Source organism: Pseudovirgaria hyperparasitica (assembly GCF_010093815.1).
Source record: "Pseudovirgaria hyperparasitica strain CBS 121739 unplaced genomic scaffold EJ05scaffold_12, whole genome shotgun sequence".
Lineage (NCBI taxonomy): Eukaryota > Fungi > Ascomycota > Dothideomycetes > Acrospermales > Acrospermaceae > Pseudovirgaria > Pseudovirgaria hyperparasitica.
This window is the reverse complement of record NW_022985560.1, coordinates 152036-171562: the sequence shown is the minus strand read 5'-3', so window position 1 is coordinate 171562 and position 19527 is coordinate 152036. Positions and strand designations below refer to the sequence as shown.

Genomic DNA, 19527 nt, shown 5'->3' with positions numbered 1-19527 from the left:
TCGGGACTTGCGACCCGCAAAAAACTCCACGGAACAATTTGCCAGAACAGTTCCTGGTCGACAGATAACATAGGCTGACACCTTCTACACCATCAGATCATAAGTATTAAGCCACTAGTATGCCTTCAGCTGCTACTGATCCCCGTGAGGGAGACGCCGATGTCACAATGGCAGATGCCTTGCCCGGGGAGCCACCAGCGACAGAGATGGACGAAGAGGAAGAGGAAGCCGCACCTATGCGTCTCAGAGTGGTACGTGCCTATTTTGCACAAAGGACGCAATCCCCAGTAGCCCGCGCATACGCTGATGGAGAGAATTGCAGCTTCCCGGCTCCACGGAAACTGCGGCGTCATTCGAGTTTGCGAAAGAAGATCACACATTGGGGAATGCACTGAGGTGGATAATTATGAAGAAGTATGCCCGCACTCTGATGCTTCACTGGCTAAATTGAGCGGAAGTCACTATGAAGAGATCATGCGCTAATGCGATTGGGACAGTCCTGTTGTCGAGTTCTGTGGCTACACGATTCCGCACCCGTCAGAGGCGCGAATGAACCTCAGAATACAAACATACGGTATATTGATCCCTTGCTGGGACAAACGGGAATAAGTACTGACTTTTGGTATAGACAACGCAAGTGTATACGACGTGCTAGACAAAGGTCTGGTAGACCTGATGGATCTGTGTGACGTAGTCCAAGAGAAGTTTGAGATAGTCAGGGATGACTTCAAGAAGAAGTAAACAGATTGATTGCGAACATGTAATTTTGCATTGTAGCCGGCGTTCGGACCGGACATGTCATGAGCATTTACACGGAGTTTATAGCCAAGGAAAAGCAGTACGCTGGCATTTGAATATGTACAGACACTTCGAAGTATCTCCTCACTTTAATTTCGTCCCTGTGATTGACTTGTTAGCAAGAGTAGACGACAGGAACACAGCCCACGCATGTGTTGTCCTTCTGGTCACAAATAAAGGCAGTCGTACCTCCAAGAACCTGCCCATGAAGTCATGTGGTTGCTTCTTGTTGTCCTCCTCCACCTGAAAATATTTCATGACATTGGTTTTTTGTTTCCAGAAGTTCAGCGTTTCCTGTAAGTACCTTGTCAGGACCCGCTTGTATTTCACCGTTCGCTAGGAGACCGACCTGGAATTCTGCATGTGCCTGGAAGATAAGCACATCGACTGTTTTCAGCTGGTTTACGTAGCGGTGTCTTTCAAACTCCTGACGAAGCTTTGTGCGGAGGGCCGCGATCGGCAAATTAAGCTTGTACATGCTTTGGATCTCGGGACACTGAGCTTATCAGCACATGGTCTCATTCTTCCAGGCGACCCAACATATAATCAAGCTCCAGGGACATCGTAAACGAAGAATGTCGGAGTACACCTACAGCTCGTAGCCATTGTCGGTATGAGTGGATAACTCGATTCCTTGCGTCGGCCCAATCAGCAGCTATAACCTCATTAGTGCTTTAGAGAAGCCCAACGTGAAATCTGTGATGGTATATGAGCTTACACGTCCGTGTAGTCCGCGCAAGGTATGTAGCGTTGATTGTCATGGTCGATTAAGGCGCTTGTCTGCAGTACAATCATATCGCCAGACTAACATAAGGTTGAAGTCGGCGGCACATCTTCGGCTCTCGCTACCCGCCAATGACGCCTGGTCTAATATCATGGCCCTGTTGGCCGCCTTCAACTGGAATAATTCTCAAGCCAAGCATGTAGCGAAGACACAAGACCTGGATATCTTGGAGCTTCACCAGTCCAACGACCAGAAGCTTATCTAAACATTGCGCATACTTGTCTCTCCCAGATAGATTCAAGAACGCGCAAACTTCGGTGTAGTCTTCATTACGAGCCGCTACCAGAGACACATTTGTTTCGAGCCCCAAGAGAAGCAAGTCAAGCTGTTGTATCCACTCTCCGAACCTGTCTTTCAACTGTTTCAGAAGTCTCTCCTCGCCATGCCACCTATTAGGTCTCACGGGCGCAACAAGAAGCCTCCCCCCGATGGTTTCGATGACATCGAAGACACTCTTCTAGAGTTCTCGAACAAGATGAAGGATGCAGAGAACGCGTCCCACGAGGGCAAGAAAAGGCACGAGATGATCTGGCCCATTTTCCAAATCACACATCAACGCAGCCGGTACATCTACGACTTGTACTACGAGAAGGAGGCGATCAGCAAGCAGCTTTACGATTGGCTTTTGAAGCAAGGGTATGCAGATGCGAATTTGATCGCGAAATGGAAGAAGCAAGGTTATGAAAAGGTATGTGCATGCCGAGACTATTTACTTCTTATCCGCATGAGCTAACGCTACGAAGCTTTGCTGTTTACGGTGCATTCAAACAAAGGAGACAAACTTCTCTGCTACCTGTATCTGTCGGGTGCCAAAGGACCAGCTTCAAGAGAACCAAACCATCGAATGCGTCAGCTGTGGCTGTAGGGGTTGTGCGTCAAGCGACTGATAAAACATGGAGGAACAAGAGCGATCGAAGAATTTGACGCTGTGCCAACATCTGACCAGAAAGAGTGCCGCTATATATCCATGTGGTAGCCTAAGGGCTCACTTCCAGAATCAGGGACGGTCACTGAGCGTTCTGCAAAGATCTCTGCAAATGTGTACCCACATCTGGGTCAGATGTAGTCGCCACCATGTGCCGGAGCACGATGGACACGGATGTTAGGGGCTAAGGGGGCGTCTGGAAGGTGCGGCAAGACCTGACTGATCAGTTCAGCTTGATGTGATCAATACCATATGAATTCTTAGCAGCAACGCTAAATTCAGTAGAGAGTCTTCCTCGAACAGTGGTGGAGCGGGCCATATTTTCAAGGACGAGAGGAAGTAAATCCTACATTTATGTTCTCTGAAGACTTCGATCGTGGAGACTTTGATTATGCTTGCTGTGCGCGGCAGCAGATCGGAAAGTGCTGTACTACAATTTTCTCGAAGATATGAAAAGCTTTCTCTGGACTTGCCACATGATATCTGTGACTATGGGAAGCAAAGCATTGTAGTACTTGGTCCTGTTCTTGCAGTTTTCCTAGAATCTGATGGTACTACCCTGGGTGCAAGTATACTCCGAAATCTGACTAGTATCTTTCTCCGCTATTCTCCTAATCTCCTAATCTCCTATGAGAGCAGTCCACCTGCAGACACATTGGAGTCTACCGCGCTGTCTCACTATGAAGAATATGACGAGCCTGAGCAGTGTACAGTCTCATGTAATGATGCAGAGCTATATTCAGAACGAGTAGATGATTTGTGATGTCGTACCGAAGACCCCATCGTACCCGATTATCAGAACCCTCTTCTTGAAACCTCAGGACGTTCTTCATCGCGATAATAGCTCCGTTTGAGATACCTACCATGAACTCTACCAATTGATCCGTTTAATGATTATCTTTCTGGTATCGCTCGACAGGTGCAGCGTGTATATCTCTATAACGATGTTTAGCTGCTCGTACCCACTATCAGTGTTTATTCTCTGCCCGAACTTGGTCACATCATCGAATTGGTATTCTGAAACCATACAGACTACTATGAAACGAGTGACACAGTGACTACTGGAGATTAGGTCGTTGATCAGTTTGCCATCGTGATGATAGCTGGTGGGTCGAAGCGACGGTCTGAATGAATGTAACTAAAGCTGTGATGGCTAGGGCTTGAGTGACCATTTTGTGATAGTATGTACACTATTTTTTGTTATTGAGATTAGCAAATGAAAGGTTATGCCGGCCCCTGTTGCTATATGAGACATTGACGTCATAAACAGACTGGATCTGAATGGTGACAGTTGACTATGAATTTTGACATGTTGAAAGCATACCAACCATACAAGAGCGCCACAAGGAAATACTAGATAGAACCAGTATGCTCCCAAAAGAAGTTGCATTGTGATGGTATCCGTGACATGCGATATTGTAGATGTAAAATAAAATATGCGACATGACTCGCGCAAAGATGCCAACGCCTGCAGGTATCCATGGATGATCCGTCCATTGGATGCCAAGGACTTACTGCTCGGCGCACTAAACGAGTCTTCTTTCAACGACATCTCATCTCATACCACCCAACACTAATAACTTGTCATTGTTTGCTCCTTTATACACATCCACCTAATACCATGATCCTAGCACCACTGTTGCAGCCTGCATATCTGCTCGCATCCTTATTGTTCTCCAAGGTCCCACTCGCGATCGTTCGATTTACCTCTGTGCAGATCGATGCTCGGTGCTGAACGGTGCTTCTCTCTGAAGGATATACAGACACGAAGTGATGAGAATTACTCCAGAGTCTGGAAGTCATGATCTAGGCTCGTTTCTGGGTGTACCCAGATCTTCTTCTTTGCCTGATGTCTGTTATGTCCGGTCATATGGCCTGATCCGACTATTCCTCCGCACATGTCTGTATTTTATAGACCACGTATTCGACTCTGAGACCCGGCTTCTCTGGATAGGATGACTTCTTGGACTTGGGTACATGCTCCTAATGATATTCGCTCGAAATCGTTTCATAGGTTCTATCATCCAACAGTGCTAGAATCCGAATTAGGATATGCATCCTAGTAGCAGTATGCTTCCATCCGGATGAAACGCATTGAGTTCCGCTATCTGTATCTTATGCGCCATGCTGAACATGCTCAAATCGCCTGCTCTAAATCTCGTGTATCTAAGGATTACTTTTACGACGGCCCATGCCCAGGATATGTTATCAGGGGATTTCATTTGTAGAGGTAAGTCACAGAGGAGGACTGAAAATTCGCATAAATCGTCCCATATTATCGTATGCTTCGTCCATTAAAGATAATATTCACCAGAAGGTCTTCTTCAATCCGAACGATGCCTATCGGACCACAATCGCAACTGAAGACTTTCCTATTATTACTCAACGTCGTCCAATCAGCCTATAACCGCGTTATATTGTCTTATCAGCTTCATTTATCACTTATAGCAAGAGCACACCACACCACTGCCCCAGTAATACATACGCAGCAACACGGCCTTATCGTAACTCCTCATCATATTGTCCCTCTCTATCTACGCTTTTCCCCTTTTCACGAGCAAGAAAAACACTGGCCCTTTTATCCTCCTCCTGACGCGTGTCTCTATTCTTAGTGTCTACTTTTATAGAGCTTAGCAGGCGCTCGACCAGCGGTCTAAACACTTACCACGTGCCCTCCTCCACCCCAGGGCGCATGAAATCGTCCAGGGGCACACCTGCCTCGAGCTGCGTTGCCATGTCCTCCAGCACAATGAAGCCACCCCACGGCACGTCTGAATTATATGGCGTGTCGAGCTGGTTCCGGGCCTCGTGCTCTGTGGTTTCTGTGGTGCTGGTGTTGGAGAGAACGGGCACGGTGGGTGAGGAGATAGAGTAGTGGTCGGGGGGTATGCCAGAGGACATGTTAGGATTCCATGTGTCAGTGGTTGGATGCAGAGTAGGGGCGATGCCTGCTGGGAGCTCGTCCGGATGGGTGGCTGCTCGATTGGCTCTTGCTTAGGCAAGGTCAAAAGTTGCGTGTTCTGACGGGACTGTGCCTGTGGTACATGTGAATAAGTCTGAGACATCTCCTCCTTTTCTTCTCTTCCTGGTACTGTGGAGCTCGTATCATTCATCGTCTTTCTCTTTATGTGAGTGTCCCATAAAAAGGCGTGGAAAAATTCGTTGACAAGCCTTCTTTGATAAGGATATCTGCGTTGAAAAAATGTGTCAGTACGATGGTGACGGCCACGGTAAGTGGTTATAGCGGATGTCAAAAGATCGTCACAATGGTGCGGTCATCAGCATAGCCGCTAGAACCACTGCAACCGCCCGCAAGATTCATACAGCACAACACTCCTTCCAACCAAATCTTCAACCAGTCATGTTTTACAAAAGGACCCCCCACCACATTCATTTGGTCGAGAGACCCTCCTAGTCCTTCATCTTTTTCCCCTTTGACAGTGATGAGTGCAAAGAGAAAGCTTTGTGCAGGCTCGTTACTCGCACACTCCCTTTCAGCAAGAAAGCCAATACTTGCATTTCACTATTCGAATAACAGCTCTGGGCTTCAATGGAAGAGCGGAATAGGAAGATAACGAGCTATAGAAAGCTATCTCGACTATTTTGCTTCATCAAAGAAACCGTGGCGTCGCGAGCTTTGGTAGGTGGAATTCCTCTAACGACGCGAATGGCATCCTTGCCTTTTTGGACACCAACAAAGAAATAAGACCGCGATGATGTGACAAAAGTAAGCTTCTCATCATCGAGGTCGATGAGCTTCCTTGTATCTGACTTGGAAGCCGTGGGGTGACAGCTTACGGCTGGCACTACACTCGGTCAATGTGTTTACGACCCTTGAAGACCCGAACACCAGATGAGGGAGTCGATATCGATGAAAGGTACCAGAAGAAACCTCTCTAGTAAGTAAGATACCCCATACTGCTCTGCATCATAGCCTGATGTCACCGCGCTGCAGGATCTACTATCTGCGGATTTTCTCCGACGCGCTTAGCACACTTGCCAATCAAAACACCAGGACAAATCATAGAACCTCGGGAAGATATCCAAACCGACCAGTCCGGGAGGGAAATCCCCAGCTATGTTTTTCATCCGACGACTAATCTCTGGTACTGCAGAATCTGCCTTACGCAGATCACTCCTCGCGTTTGACGCATTGCATAACTGATACATCATACCATTAGCCAGCACTCGAATTCCTTCAAGAAGCATGGTAAAGCGAGAATGAGGACGACATAATCGTTGAGCTTGTTTAACTTTGATTACCACAGCCATGATCGGTCTGACATACAGAGTAGTGTGTAGCGAGCTGTTAACACTTTTCGACTTCTTCATCATTGATCAAAATTGTCTTGGGGACTTCGGAGGACGTCTCAACGAGACCGAGTGCCTGATATATCTCTTTCCAGCTCCGTCGCCGAGATCCACGTCTACCTTCGTGGTATACTATCCAGGGAAGTGTTACAACACCATAACACTTTAGATATAGATGGTAATCGCGATCATAGTGCAATTTTTACGGTCGAGCACCGAAGGTAAGTTACGCCCGCCTTATAAAATGAGTCGCCAGACATCGACTGACATGCATTGACATGCTTGCCTTTCATAGATGAAACTGTTTACCATTTTGATCGACCCATCAGATGATAATCCAGCGATTGACCCAGTCCCTGAATCTCGACGCAGAACGCCATATTCTGAGAGACATGATCGACGAATAGCCGCAAATAATCTTCCATTCTTAGCTCCCTTCTCGTGTCTACTCCCATAACGAAAGCTTGAATCTCTTAAGGGCCGCCATAATCTGAATGACGAGCAGTTTAAGACATCATCATCTCAAGAGACTCCCCGCAATTCTCTGGACTCTATCGATGACAAGAGAACCGCATCCCTTGAAGACATAAGTATCCGGAAGACACATTATAAACACACCGGAACAACGAAATATTTCCAGTCCTCTATTTGAGCGTTTACCAACGACAACAAACGGGACTAACATTCCTTAAAATCGCAAAGGTTTGCTTCCCTCGAAGTCACGACAGTCCAGGGTATATGGAAGCGGCAATCCGAAATACCAACCGGCTCCTAGCTCTGTCTATGCCTTTCGTCACAAATTATCCACCCAACCAACTGGCTATTGTATATCTCAGGTTGTCAGCACATAAATACTTCTCCCCAAACCAAGACCAATTGAAGAAAGACAACTCAACAAGGAGAAGAACTATGTGTCGCAAGTCACAAAGCAGCAGGATCACACTCTGTCACCGGACCAGAACTGCCTCAACCGTGTGCTCTCCAGAATCTGCGGCGCAATAGTGGTGTCACAACACCCCGGGACTATGAGACGAACATCAACGTCAACGGGGACAATGAGGGTGCAGTACCTGCTGTGACAGTGTCCTAATGTTCAAAATTGCGGATAAGGTTGCCGTAGTACGTGTTTCCAGAGCAGTCCCAGACTGTGAGGGTGATCAGCATACAGTGACCTGGGTACTGCAAAACGTGGAGGCAATAAAGAGCTTGGACCCCTGAGGTGAGCACACATCCTCTGTCGTCGAGCAATACAACGCTTCTACAGCTAGCTCAGCGTGTCTGTGAGCTACAAAATCTCGGCGTGTAGCAATTTAATTGCCTCCCGACTCAACAGAATCTATGTGTCAAGTACAGGCTTGGAGCACACTCGAGTCTAATAGAACTGTTACACAATTGGACGGGGAAGGTCGCCAAGCCAAGAGGATACACCACACGGTCTTTACCATACCGCGTTTCTCGATCCTGGCCTCTGAAAGGAGGAGCTACATTGTGGTGTCAATGTCTGACATGTGAGCCACTCTGAGCAGGCTCTTGACCCTCCTTTTTGTCGATTGCCCATAGCCAAGAACATACTGGCATATCGGACTCTGATATGGCATTAACCGCGGGTCACTGGAAATATCTGACGGTCTCTTTCATGCGACTTGCAACCTGGTCAAATATCACAGTACTCGTCTGTAATCTCGCGTGTCTACTTTTTGACACCCAAATTTAGGATCCGAGTCTTCGTGGACTGTGCAGAACTCGGGTGAATCCTCACCTACTATATCAAGAGTCACTTGGACGCGACTCCCGGGTCGAACGCCCTCGTTCTCCTCTGGACAGATACGGGATGGTCTTTCTCTTCAGCAGCTTTCCTAGCGTCCGTTATCCTCACTTGCTCACAGTTCATCTGTGTATGCATATCATTTCGAGCTCTTGATCCTCCCCTTGATTATTGCCCTGTTGACGCTCCTTCTTATCCAACTCCTGGATATAGACGTCTCTCAGTTCGCTACAAACGCAATCAGGTAAGCTATCATCCCGAGCAAACATGCCTCTCTTGATAGAGTCGCTGCTGTCACCGCATACTGCTCCTCATTGGAAGCCACAAGCTACCCGCATCTCACCTTCCAGTCGTCTTCGTACTGCAACACATATACTAGCTTTGGAGACTTGCCATATCTGATCAGTAGCTACGCAATAGAAAGGACCGACTTCCTGTTTGCTGTTGACCCGTCTGCTATTATTACCACATTGTGGACTACGACACTCATCTCACGCTGGATCTAAGTCGCCTTGGACGTCATCATCCTCTTCGAATACTTAGCGCACAGTATGCTCAACATCTTCTCCAACCTTATCGCCTCAGGAGAGGGCGTGTATTGTACACGACAGCGTGGCTACACCACGAGCACTCGTCTCTTTCCTCTCACCAGCGCGGGTACTGTCAGGCAACTTTCTATTGCCAGAGCTGCAAGCGACCTCAGGAAACCGGACCAGAACTTCATCAGCTTTCGACTACACATACTGCTGCACGCTTAGCCCAGGGAATCCGTGATGTTGTGGTAGGCAATATCGTTCGGATGTACCTGCGAATCTAGATCTGCATCGTCGTAGCAATTGTGGCTCGATCCAGTTTTCCTCGGCTTACGTGAACGTCTGAAACACCGGACGGCCGTAAAGATTCCCTTATCCTTGACTGCGTTACCTCAGTCGTGGCGCACCTTGCGGCGTGGTGGTGCACGAGGCGTGCGTCAATTGCGTGCTTTCTGCGCGCTGATGTGATAATGCGGGATGGTATAGCTAAGGGACGCGAAAAGAGATGCGGATGTGCATTTTAGAAACGCTGCTGGTGTTTGTGACAAGGTTATGGCTGTTGCGCTGATATATCGTCGTGGTTGCAGTCGACGGGGAAGGGGGATGTTAGGAGTGCCCGCAAATGCTGAGTACGTGAACAATTCCCTATGGAGAGACTCTTTTGGATCCGGTAGGAAAATTCCTCGCCTTTATTCGCTTGTCTAAGTCTATTATTATTGCGGTAAGGTCAAGTCACTATGAGAGACGAGAAAGAGCGAGGATGATTGACAAGCCATGATGTCAATTGGTATCTAACTATTGTATTGCTCCATAAGAGGAGGTGGTTGAGATACAAGATCTCGCTACAGTATCGCCATTTCGCCGACAAGATAAACAGAGACAGTGAAGGTATTAAAAGGCGTCAAGACCACTAGGCCGACGATACAAGAAGAGAAGATTCAAATCCAGAACGCAAACAAGATGTAACCGACATCCATCCAGACCACATTGGCCAATCACCATCAGATCCAGACACAAAAGCCGAACCAAAGAAGAGGGATGGGGAAAGAGCACATCACTTGTTGTAGACAGCGCTGAACTGATGAGCGAAAGAAAAGATAGAGTCGAACTCTGGGGGATTGTGTGGGTTTCCGTTGTCAAACAAGCCCTGCATGAGGTTTGCCTGTCCGGTGCGGCGAGCGCGACTGTAAAGACCTGAAGTGACAATGTCAGATGAGAGAGGCAAAGATGAGTTGGGTGAAGGGATTTACCGTTGTTGCGACCATTCATAACAGAACGATTGAGCTTGGTATGGTTATCGACGTGGGGAAGTGGAATCTCCTCACCCAAGGCGCGTCCAGACATAGATTCTTCGGCGAAGTCGAAGAGCGAGACGAAAAGCTGAGAAATGATTAGCTTGGAAGACTGTAGTCAAGGTGTGTTTGTACCTTGGGACGATTTGGTGCAGGCTGGAGGCGAAGACCAGAGTTGCGAAAGCGAGCGATTTGGTTCTCCTTACCCTGAGTAGTGGCGTAAGAAACAGCCGCGACCTTGGTGGTATGGTTGATGATCCAAGTCAAGCCTTGCCACTTACCGGCAAACTGGACCGCAGCATCGGGATCATCAAAGTTGACAAATCCATAGCCGACGTTGTTGCCGGTCTGGAAGTCCATGCGGAGATACAAGAAGTTGTACATGTTGCGCGCCATACCGTCGATGAGATACTTCAACTCGAACTATGTCTGTGTCAGTAAAGCTTGAAAAAAGAGTGGCAGAACTTACAGAGGTCATTCCATTGGGCAAGTTGCGAAGCATGAGAGTGGTGCGAACATCGTCGACGCGAACGAAGTGGGGAGGAGCGATGATCATTGAGGCAGTGCGATGAGGATAACGTGGGCAGCGCGGGATCTGAATGTCTCCACGGAAGCCATTGTGGACAAGTTCTGTAAGACAGAGGAGCTCGGATGGCGCCATGATTTCAACTCTCACGATGCCGCCGATGGAGGGAGTCTGGCTGAAGTCAGATGTGAAGCCGGAAATGATGAGAAATGGAGCGAAACTTACTTGAATCCAAGAGCGAACACGTCCTTGCATCTCGACCATGCGCATAGCATGCTCGACACTGTAGAATTCAATCGTGTAAGTGGCCCACGCGATGTTACCACCACGTACCTCACAGGTGATGGTGCGAACTGGAGAACCGTAGTCGGCAATGATGCCTTGGGCCCAAGCATGCATTGTCATGAACGACTGACGATCGGTGACGGGCAAAGGAGAGACAATATGCATACGAACCATTGTCTCATAGCCGTTATGAGGATAGAGCACGGGAGAGCGAGCGAGGTTATTGTAAACCCGAGCGCTTACCCAGGCAACAGAGCAGAGATTCGGGAACAGGTTCTCAGCAAAGTTGTCGACTAGGATCTTAGCCAGGTGGGACTGGCGGATGTCCTGGTAGAAGAACAGAAACTGGCTGTCAACAGTGCGTCTGAGCTCAGTGCATTCGTTGATCAGCGGAACTTCCTGAATGTGGTGTTAGCGAGCGGTCTCAGATCGGATCAAGATGGCTTACTGTCTTCAAGAGATCAAAAAACTCTGCGAGGTTGTTGACACCGGCCAGGATTGCCTCAGAAGACCCAGTATTGCAAGCGACATGGAGGTAGCGTGTCATGTACTCGCGGTGTTCAGCGGGATTGAGACGGACAAAGGGAACAAGATCATTCATGCGCCAGGTGTCGATAACACCTTCGAACTCGGAGGGGTGAATCAGCTCGAAGAGATACTTTTCCATCATACCACCACGGAGGACATCGCTTGGCGTAGAGACAATCGCCTTCAGAAGGGAACGATAGGCGTCTTTGACCGTGAGCTTCTCCTCATCCTGGATAAGCGTCAAGATTTGGTCACGGACTTCTTGGTCATGAAGACCGGTGAAGATGTTGGACCATTCGATGATCTTGGCGCGAACATGAGGGGGATACTGGTGGTGCTGAGGAATGATCACAGCTTGATGCTGATGATCATAAGTGGAACCAGGCGAGGGGATGGTGTCAGCAGTATTGACAGAATTTGGCGAGGCGGGCTCGGAGTAGTCAAAGAAAGTCTCGCGAACTGGCGAACTACCGGCGGAAGAACCAGATGAAGACATGATGATGAATGAGTGACTGGTAACAGAGGAGATATGGTCAAGGAAAGGTGAAGAGAGTGGAGGAAGGTAAAGGAATGGTTGCCAACAAGAAGCAATGAAGAGAGAAGAGAATGAAGGTAGAGAGCAGTGAGAAAGATGAGTTGTTGGGTGAAGAAGAGAAGGAAAATCGGCGAGGAGAGACGAGTTTTTAAGGCGGACGTGGGGGCTCGAGAGCTGGTGAGAATCGAAACTATCCCGCGACCCCTTTAGGCCTGGATCAAAACAAAAGCAGGGCAGGAACGACCATTGCTGTCAAAGCTGTCATAATCGAACCACACAGAAGCACATGATGTAACTTCTTCGTCCGGATAGGGAATGGTCATGTTCCCGATGCTAAGCTCGGGAGATTGCTTTGATCGATGAATCTGCCACTCTGCTTTTGCGCCAGGCCGATATCTTGACTGCCCGAGAAGCTGTGGAGTTGAGCTTAACGGGAGGCTGTAGCCCGGACTCAGGGGATGCAGCCCATCTATTCTGGAGTCCATACATGGATGGTTGGGCGAAGTGTGAAGGCTTACGCAAGCCAAACGTGAAGCCCGCACAGGCCTTCTAAACGTCTATCGCGACTTCTTGCCGCTAGCAAGACCCACATGTTCGGTGAGGGGGAGGGGGAGGGGGAGGCCACAAGCTTCCCGCAGCGCTAAGGAGGTCGCAAGTGTTTGCCATACCTATGCTGCCGGTGGCTGGGCGACGAGGCGACCTGGGCCTGTGGCTGTGGCTGTGCTTGCACTCATGGACTCACGAGACGCTGGCTGCATCGCCAGGGATGCTGGAGGAGTTGTGATAAATGATGGTGGTGGTAGTAATGCAACGGAAGGCCACAGAGAAAGCCTGTAAACCCATCATACGCGTTATCAGAGCTGCCTCACACGCCGCTCGGACAGTGGACACTCTGCACAGCACGTCCGCAGTTCGTGACCATTGAGTGATGTATGCTCTCGGGACACTGTATACTGGGTACATGAATGAGTGAGACTCTATACCTACCCCTGAGAAGCTGATATTCGGAGCTCTGGAGGCATCTCATCCTCCATGTGTGCTCGTAGGAAGCCGATAAGTGCACCTTGACAGCCTAGTACTGGCAATATGTGCCTCACAGAGATCGGTTTTGGTGCCATCGAAACGGGAAGAGGCTCCGCGTGCGATTCTAGAATGCTGAGATCTATGTTGTTCGAATGAAAAGAACTTCAGTGAGTGTTTTCAGAAGGCTGAAGCTCACGTCTGCGGCATCATATTCTAGCCGCATCAAAGTATGCTCTTGGTTTGCTGATTCTTGACCTTACGAGAACGTAAACATCTCGACATGTGTGACTACAACGCCGATATTCGCGCTTAAGTCACAACAAGAATCAAGATAAGTGATACTTGAACTGCCTACATTCGCCTGTCCGGACGACCAGAACTGCTTGACTTAAACCTACGTGGGACCCAAATGCGGGTCCAATCTGGCACTATAATGACATTACAGCAATTATAATCCGGCATGGTCGAGGTATGAGGAGACAGTACTCCAGAAGCCATTTTTATCAAGCTGTCCTGGCCTCTGGCACTTGTGAAATGGAAGACATGGCCCTGCGCGTTACAACAGCACCGAAGATGTTTCTCTAGGAACACCACGTCCCCCTACATAGGACCACAAAGTCAGGACTACCAGAAATGAGCTACTGGGCCTTGCTACAAGTCAACATCAATATATGAGGTTGCTAATCAGCAGATGGCAACTTACTGCACAATCGCGGTGACCAACTTGGAATGACCTCACTCACCGTGAAAGGTCGCGGTAGGCCTGCCCAGACTTCCCCGGCCCACTGCTGAGACGCCGGAGTTATGGCCGGCCCGCAGTTGGAGGCAGGTGACCACTGTCTGTTGCTGTTGCTGTTGCTGCAACTGCTGTAGGGGCAGTGGCCGTCTCTCCTTGGAGTATCAACACTCCATCTGAGATGGACTGTATCGATTTGGGTCAGCCATTGATCCAGAACTTGCTATAGCCGCGAGAGAAGGAGAAATATTGGGGCTTTCGACGTACAAACAGTCGGAATGTGGCGAGAGTGAGACCTATTGGATGTCACGTTAGCCTTGTCAGATTACGAGAAAGTCGTGTTGGATGCAATGGCAGTGAACCTTTAAAACGCTGGTGGAGATTAGAGCGACACGGAGTAAAACTATAATGACGCCTTGGAGGCGTGGCGCGTGGTGTTGGGCAGCTGCAGAAAGAGACGTCAGTTGAGCCAGATCTGAGAGAACCCATAACGGACGTCGAACTTGATTTCATAGCTCAATAGGAACCGGCATACCACAATGAAAAATCACTGGAGGTAATATTGGAAGAGCTTGGGTCATTCATACATACTACAGCGTTGGGACCGCTAGCAGTTGATCCGCGTTGACGAAGAGCAAGAAGTGTTGACGAACCTTACGAAGGGAGACATACTTCAAAGGACCGGTGGTACACCGGCACGAGTTGCCAAAAACAAACTCAGTACATCAAAAGGCGCAGTATGAGTCTTTGCGCACACTCAAACCATACACACTGCCTGCGCAGCCGTTTACCAGTTCAAGGGGAACGGCAGTGTTGAAGAAGACACAAACATGCCGTAACAGTTATATTGGTATTGGCCAGAGACGACATCTGCGAAGCTCGATCGTATAACCATTTTGCGTGCACCTAGCCCTATAAAGACCATACCCCAATGATGGGAGCCATGACTGGCTACTCAGGGGCAATATTTACCAGATACAACACCATATAGCATTCGTCAGATTATACAAGCATGGGGATTGGTTAGTGCTTGTGCTATGGTCTATGAGATCATGGAACAAGCTAAGAGAGTGGTTCCCAAGACCTTGGCGGTATATGACAAGTGGAAGCTACGGCGTAGAACGTTGTTTACACAGTCCTGAGCCGACGTACGGCCGGCTACTGTTGTGATAGATGTCTCTTGTCGAGACCACCCTCTACGATCGTAGTAACTAGCTACAAAGCCAAAGCAATATTAACCTTACTACAACGCGTAGCTTTTGAGCGCAAAGCTCAACATCTGAAAACCCTACGTAAGTTAAAGACCCAGTCCCCCTACGGAAAGTACTCAATTGCGCTTTTCCGCCGATTTTGAAGACATTAGATCCTTCCTCTAAACTCATAATCCCACAACTTAGACGGCGTAGCGTACCTCAAATCCAAAACTTTACCTCAACATTACAACATCCTGCCAGCCCTGGATACCTATACCTACGCAGCTATATCCATCGCAGCTATTCACAGGACAACTGACCTTCAAACTCACAGAATCACCACTCCTCCGCTGTCACAATGGCCTCTTTTACCTCCTCTACTATCGCTATGCGCTCACCTGGTCGCCCGTCCCTCTGGTCGCGGACCAAGAACACCGCAAACAGGGTCATGTGGGCCATAAAAAGCCCTTTTCGCCCCACCCTCGTGGAGGTGTGGAAAGGCCGCCGTTGCTAGACTCTAGGTGCTCTAACAACCGCTCTACACGCTCGCCATTTACTGATTCGGAGACTATAATACTTGAGGTACTCCGAGTCCGTAAGGATGTGGAGCATGAGGACGAGCACTGGGAGTGGAGCGGTTAGTGAGCTTCTGAACGCGTTCGAAACGCTGAGGTATGGCGGTCCTGCGCGGGTGGATATGTGAGATATACTAATGTTGTTGCATAAGGACGAAGAGTTTGAGCTGCTGGTGGTGCCCAATGATGCAAAGGGTGTCTCCTCTCGCCGGAGCTGCATTAATCAACTACCGGTGAGTCCTAGTAGCGCTGTAGCCAACAGGGACCGGGTCCTGTTGAAAGGGCAGTCTCTGGAAAGGCAAGTACCGCGGAGGGCCATTTAGGCAGAGAATTTGGGTTGACGTTGAAGAACGAAAGAGAGAGCGAGTTGGTTTGTACACTAACTCCCGGAATGTAATTTGAAGAAAGTCCCAGCTTGGGCAATTCCGCGCTGGATATACTGCCATTGGTGCAATCGATCGACGGTTTCTTGGACGATGGGTCGCCTTGCCCCTAACAACACTTTCACCTACTATGTGTGCTTCGAAGGAAACACTGCGTGGAAGTGATAAGTCTAGACATAGCCAGTAGAGGAAGTAGCGCTTTCGAGGTGGTTCTGTACTCGGCGATTCTATAGCATCATTGTCCCACTACTAATTACCTATGTTAGATCTTCCTACCACGATATGAACTTTGCTGAGGTACACTAAGTCTGATTATAGCTCTTTACAACAGCTGCGTGCGCTCTGAGAACCACTTCTTGATGTTTCCGCGCACGAGATGCATCCAAATTTCACGAAGGAAGCGAGTCAGCAGTAGCAGTATGCACTTCAACGCATGCATTCCAAGGAGAGGAGATTTATCACTTTCGTACATATAGCACGGGGGACTGAATCCAATGCCAGGCATCATAAGATGTAAGTTGGAATTGGATCGTACAAAAACACTATCATAACACAGGTACCGTTGCTAATGTTGACTGCGGTCTACTATGCGTTCGCAACTAGGAGCAAAAGACACCACTCAATGACAGTATTTTGACTGCGCAAGTGTCTCCATGACTATGCAAAAAATCAACCATACGCCGTAAATGCAACTTCTCCTCTCTCTGCTACATTAGATCTGGCAGCATGATCATCGTCTGCTGAACTTGCTTCACCAAATCCAGGAACGCATACTTTTCCACCTCGCTCGAGAACTCAATCCTCGCGCCCGTCACAAATCGCTTGTGCTCACTGCCTCTCCTCCCACCATTCGCTGTCTGATTTGGTTCAGGCAGCGTATCTGATGCCTTTCCTTTTCCTTTAACATCTATGCCGTGCGGTATCCGCAAGCCCTTGACTTTCACCTGACAGCCGCCATCGTCTTTCACACGGATCGAATTCTGTGAACTGTTGAGCCAGAATGCGAAATAACCAGGCCTGAACTGTGCCGAGAAGTGTATCATAGCGAAGATGCCTTTTGTCACTTCGTCTTCCCATACCCGCAGGTTTTCCATGCCGCACATTTGCTCTTGGTAGGTGAGGACGCTGGTGATACCTTCGTGAAGGCGAAGAGTCTTCTCAGTTTTGAATTGCGCAATGAGCGTGCTTGACATGAGCTCGTTTTGGAAGGATGCGGCAGCTGTATGACAGATCAGCTGTCTGTGAGCAGACGAGGAGATGTGGCATATACCTTGTGCGTCTTCAATTACGTAGTTGATCCAATTCGTGCTTGAGACTTGGAGCGGCCGTGAGCCGTAGACGACGTCGTGGAACTTGAGCTCGCTAGGTACCGACAGTGAGATCTTCTCCGAGGAAAAATATGAGGAGTATGGTATGTATTGTGTATGGTCTTGGACTGTACGCAAGGTCAGGTCAATACACAAGTAAGTTTGCTTTCGTGGACTTTACTACTTACGCTTTTGCTGCATCCGCATGGCTCCATCGTCACTGAAAGCCCATATGCTCGTTGCAATATGGGTCTCTCCTTGGGGTAAGACTTCGCGCTTTTTGACAATACACAAGCGGCATGACTCCATGGCCTGTACTAACTCGACTCCGTATGGATTAGATGGATTGTATTCTTCCGGATCGATAGGCACTGAACGAGTCCATTCGACCGCAGTACCTCGTCTGTTACTGTCAGCATCCTCAGTCATGAGCTCGGAGAGTGATTTGCTTACACGTCACAGAGTATTGCAGAGTTTTTGAAGGCATCAGCCTGGAAGTTGTCCATCTGTCTTTCCGTCGCGACAGCATTCGCGAGTCGGATAGATTTGGTAGAAATTCGAGGCTGACTTACGGGGAGTGTATCCATTCTTCTATTCAGAGACGAGTGCGAATCAATCTCCATAACCATTGAAGGAGGCAGAGGTTCTATTGACACTATACTGCTGTGTCGATCGGTTGCCATGAGATGGGGTGGCGTGGGTTCTACAGGACTCATACTACCCATTGCGCAAGGAAAGTCGCCTGATTGATATGACATTTGGCTTCTTATGGACGTTTCCCGACCCATACTGGCACGACTCAGCGACAGAGGACGTGAGTTCATCCCGCTTAGAGCGCTCCATCTCGGATCAAACTTGCCCGAGCTGGAGCCACTCGTGTGACTCGAAGGTCGTGAGGGTGCGCTTAGATCTCCCACTGACGAAGCTTGTAGTTCTGATTGACCCGCTGTCGGGGCGGACAGTCCACGTCTGGAGCTTTTGAGAGGCGGCGGGGGTGGCAAAAGGTCTTCCAGCTCTGCCGGAAAACATGGCGACGCGGAGTCTATCTCTGAGTTGTCCATCGATGTATTCGGAAGACCATTAACTGCTGCATGTATGGAGCGGCTAACCTCATGTATTCTCTCATCGAAATCTGTAGCTGATTCGCGGTGCCTTCGGCGAACCTTCTCAGATATACTACGTACTGCTTCTTCTAGATTCGAGAGAGAATTACTGCCTACGTGAGCCACACAACGATATAATATACGACCAGGGCCACATACCTCTGTACAGCATGTGTGGTCAGCTTGAGAGTGTTCGTATGCATTTGTAGAAGGTCCCTCAACGATTCGAGAGAGCCACCTTCAGATGTCCACATCATATACTTGTAGTTTGCTAGGACCATAGGACTCCATGTTCGCACTACTGTCCAACCCCCCTCAGTACTTTTCTTGACGGTACTTTGATGTTCAAAGATGAGACTGTCGAGATCTTGGAGTGTCTGCTGTATGGATGAGAGAAGCTTCCTAACACCATCCTTAGTGTCCGCCGAGGCGTAGTTGAGTATATTGTTGTCCGGATTGGAAAAGAGAGCCTCAGCAAAGAATTTCAATGATTTTGACAGATGAGAGACCTGTTTTTCAATTTCGATGAATCCTTGCGGTGCTGCCTCGCTTCCAGCCACAAATGCCCTCCCTATACGCCAAGCAAGTTGCGATAACATAAGGATGTCTCCAACACTAGGGAGACTCGACATAATCGATATGTAATGACCGGTCCCTGCACTCGGCGGGGACTATAACTATTTTTAGGGCATAAAGAGAAAACGCAAAGGGTGATCAAGGGTATACAGGAGTACATATGCAATGCGCTTTGAGGAATAGGTACCTGTCCGGCTCCACATGTATGGCGGGGCACATGCGGATAGAGGCACGGAGCGGGAGGGCATGGTGTCCGATCTAGGTACTGAGAGATGGTCTCGAATAGATTTCTCGGCGTTCTCATGCTGCCGGCCCACCACAGTGGATGGTGATGCCGCAGCTGGTGAGA

The 19527-nt window shown here is 48.8% G+C and overlaps 7 protein-coding genes across 7 annotated transcripts; 3 read left to right on the top strand and 4 right to left on the bottom strand.

The window, feature by feature from the left end:
• The first annotated feature begins 36 nt into the window (after positions 1-36).
• Positions 37-884, top strand: EJ05DRAFT_477901 (RBP11-like subunits of RNA polymerase). Its single transcript, XM_033744336.1, has 4 exons — positions 37-251; positions 323-414; positions 498-574; positions 629-884. The coding sequence occupies exons 1-4, from the start codon at positions 120-122 to the stop codon at positions 739-741; spliced, it is 414 nt and encodes a 137-aa protein (XP_033598285.1). The 5' UTR covers positions 37-119; the 3' UTR covers positions 742-884.
• Positions 498-1559, bottom strand: EJ05DRAFT_512424 (complex 1 protein; the record flags this gene model as incomplete). Its single annotated transcript, XM_033748337.1, has 5 exons — positions 498-899; positions 988-1092; positions 1148-1294; positions 1392-1453; positions 1517-1559. The coding sequence occupies 5 exons, from the start codon at positions 1557-1559 to the stop codon at positions 888-890; spliced, it is 369 nt and encodes a 122-aa protein (XP_033598284.1). The 3' UTR covers positions 498-887.
• Positions 1560-1964: 405 nt separating this feature from the next.
• On the top strand, positions 1965-2469 carry EJ05DRAFT_502309 (cell cycle control protein cwf14; the record flags this gene model as incomplete). Its single annotated transcript, XM_033747233.1, has 2 exons — positions 1965-2270; positions 2326-2469. The coding sequence occupies 2 exons, from the start codon at positions 1965-1967 to the stop codon at positions 2467-2469; spliced, it is 450 nt and encodes a 149-aa protein (XP_033598283.1).
• Positions 2470-5722: 3253 nt separating this feature from the next.
• On the top strand, positions 5723-7908 carry EJ05DRAFT_539691 (uncharacterized protein; the record flags this gene model as incomplete). The annotated part of the gene is made up of 5 exons (XM_033749536.1): positions 5723-5737; positions 6046-6147; positions 6348-6406; positions 6914-7039; positions 7740-7908. The coding sequence occupies 5 exons, from the start codon at positions 5723-5725 to the stop codon at positions 7906-7908; spliced, it is 471 nt and encodes a 156-aa protein (XP_033598282.1).
• A 1979-nt stretch (positions 7909-9887) lies between these two features.
• Positions 9888-11049, bottom strand: EJ05DRAFT_477899 (uncharacterized protein). The gene is made up of 4 exons (XM_033744335.1): positions 10878-11049; positions 10544-10831; positions 10367-10496; positions 9888-10310 (listed from the first exon to the last, which is right to left on the bottom strand). Exons 1-4 carry the CDS (start codon positions 10962-10964, stop codon positions 10171-10173), a joined length of 645 nt encoding a protein of 214 aa, XP_033598281.1. The 5' UTR covers positions 10965-11049; the 3' UTR covers positions 9888-10170.
• A 1901-nt stretch (positions 11050-12950) lies between these two features.
• EJ05DRAFT_487664 (uncharacterized protein) lies at positions 12951-13803 on the bottom strand (the record flags this gene model as incomplete). The annotated part of the gene is made up of 3 exons (XM_033745630.1): positions 12951-13113; positions 13270-13429; positions 13704-13803. The coding sequence occupies 3 exons, from the start codon at positions 13801-13803 to the stop codon at positions 12951-12953; spliced, it is 423 nt and encodes a 140-aa protein (XP_033598280.1).
• Positions 13804-16899: 3096 nt separating this feature from the next.
• Positions 16900-19523, bottom strand: EJ05DRAFT_512420 (uncharacterized protein; the record flags this gene model as incomplete). The annotated part of the gene is made up of 5 exons (XM_033748336.1): positions 18762-19523; positions 17953-18711; positions 17688-17902; positions 17463-17627; positions 16900-17411 (listed from the first exon to the last, which is right to left on the bottom strand). Exons 1-5 carry the CDS (start codon positions 19232-19234, stop codon positions 16900-16902), a joined length of 2124 nt encoding a protein of 707 aa, XP_033598279.1. The 5' UTR covers positions 19235-19523.
• Between the last annotated feature and the right edge of the window lie 4 nt (positions 19524-19527).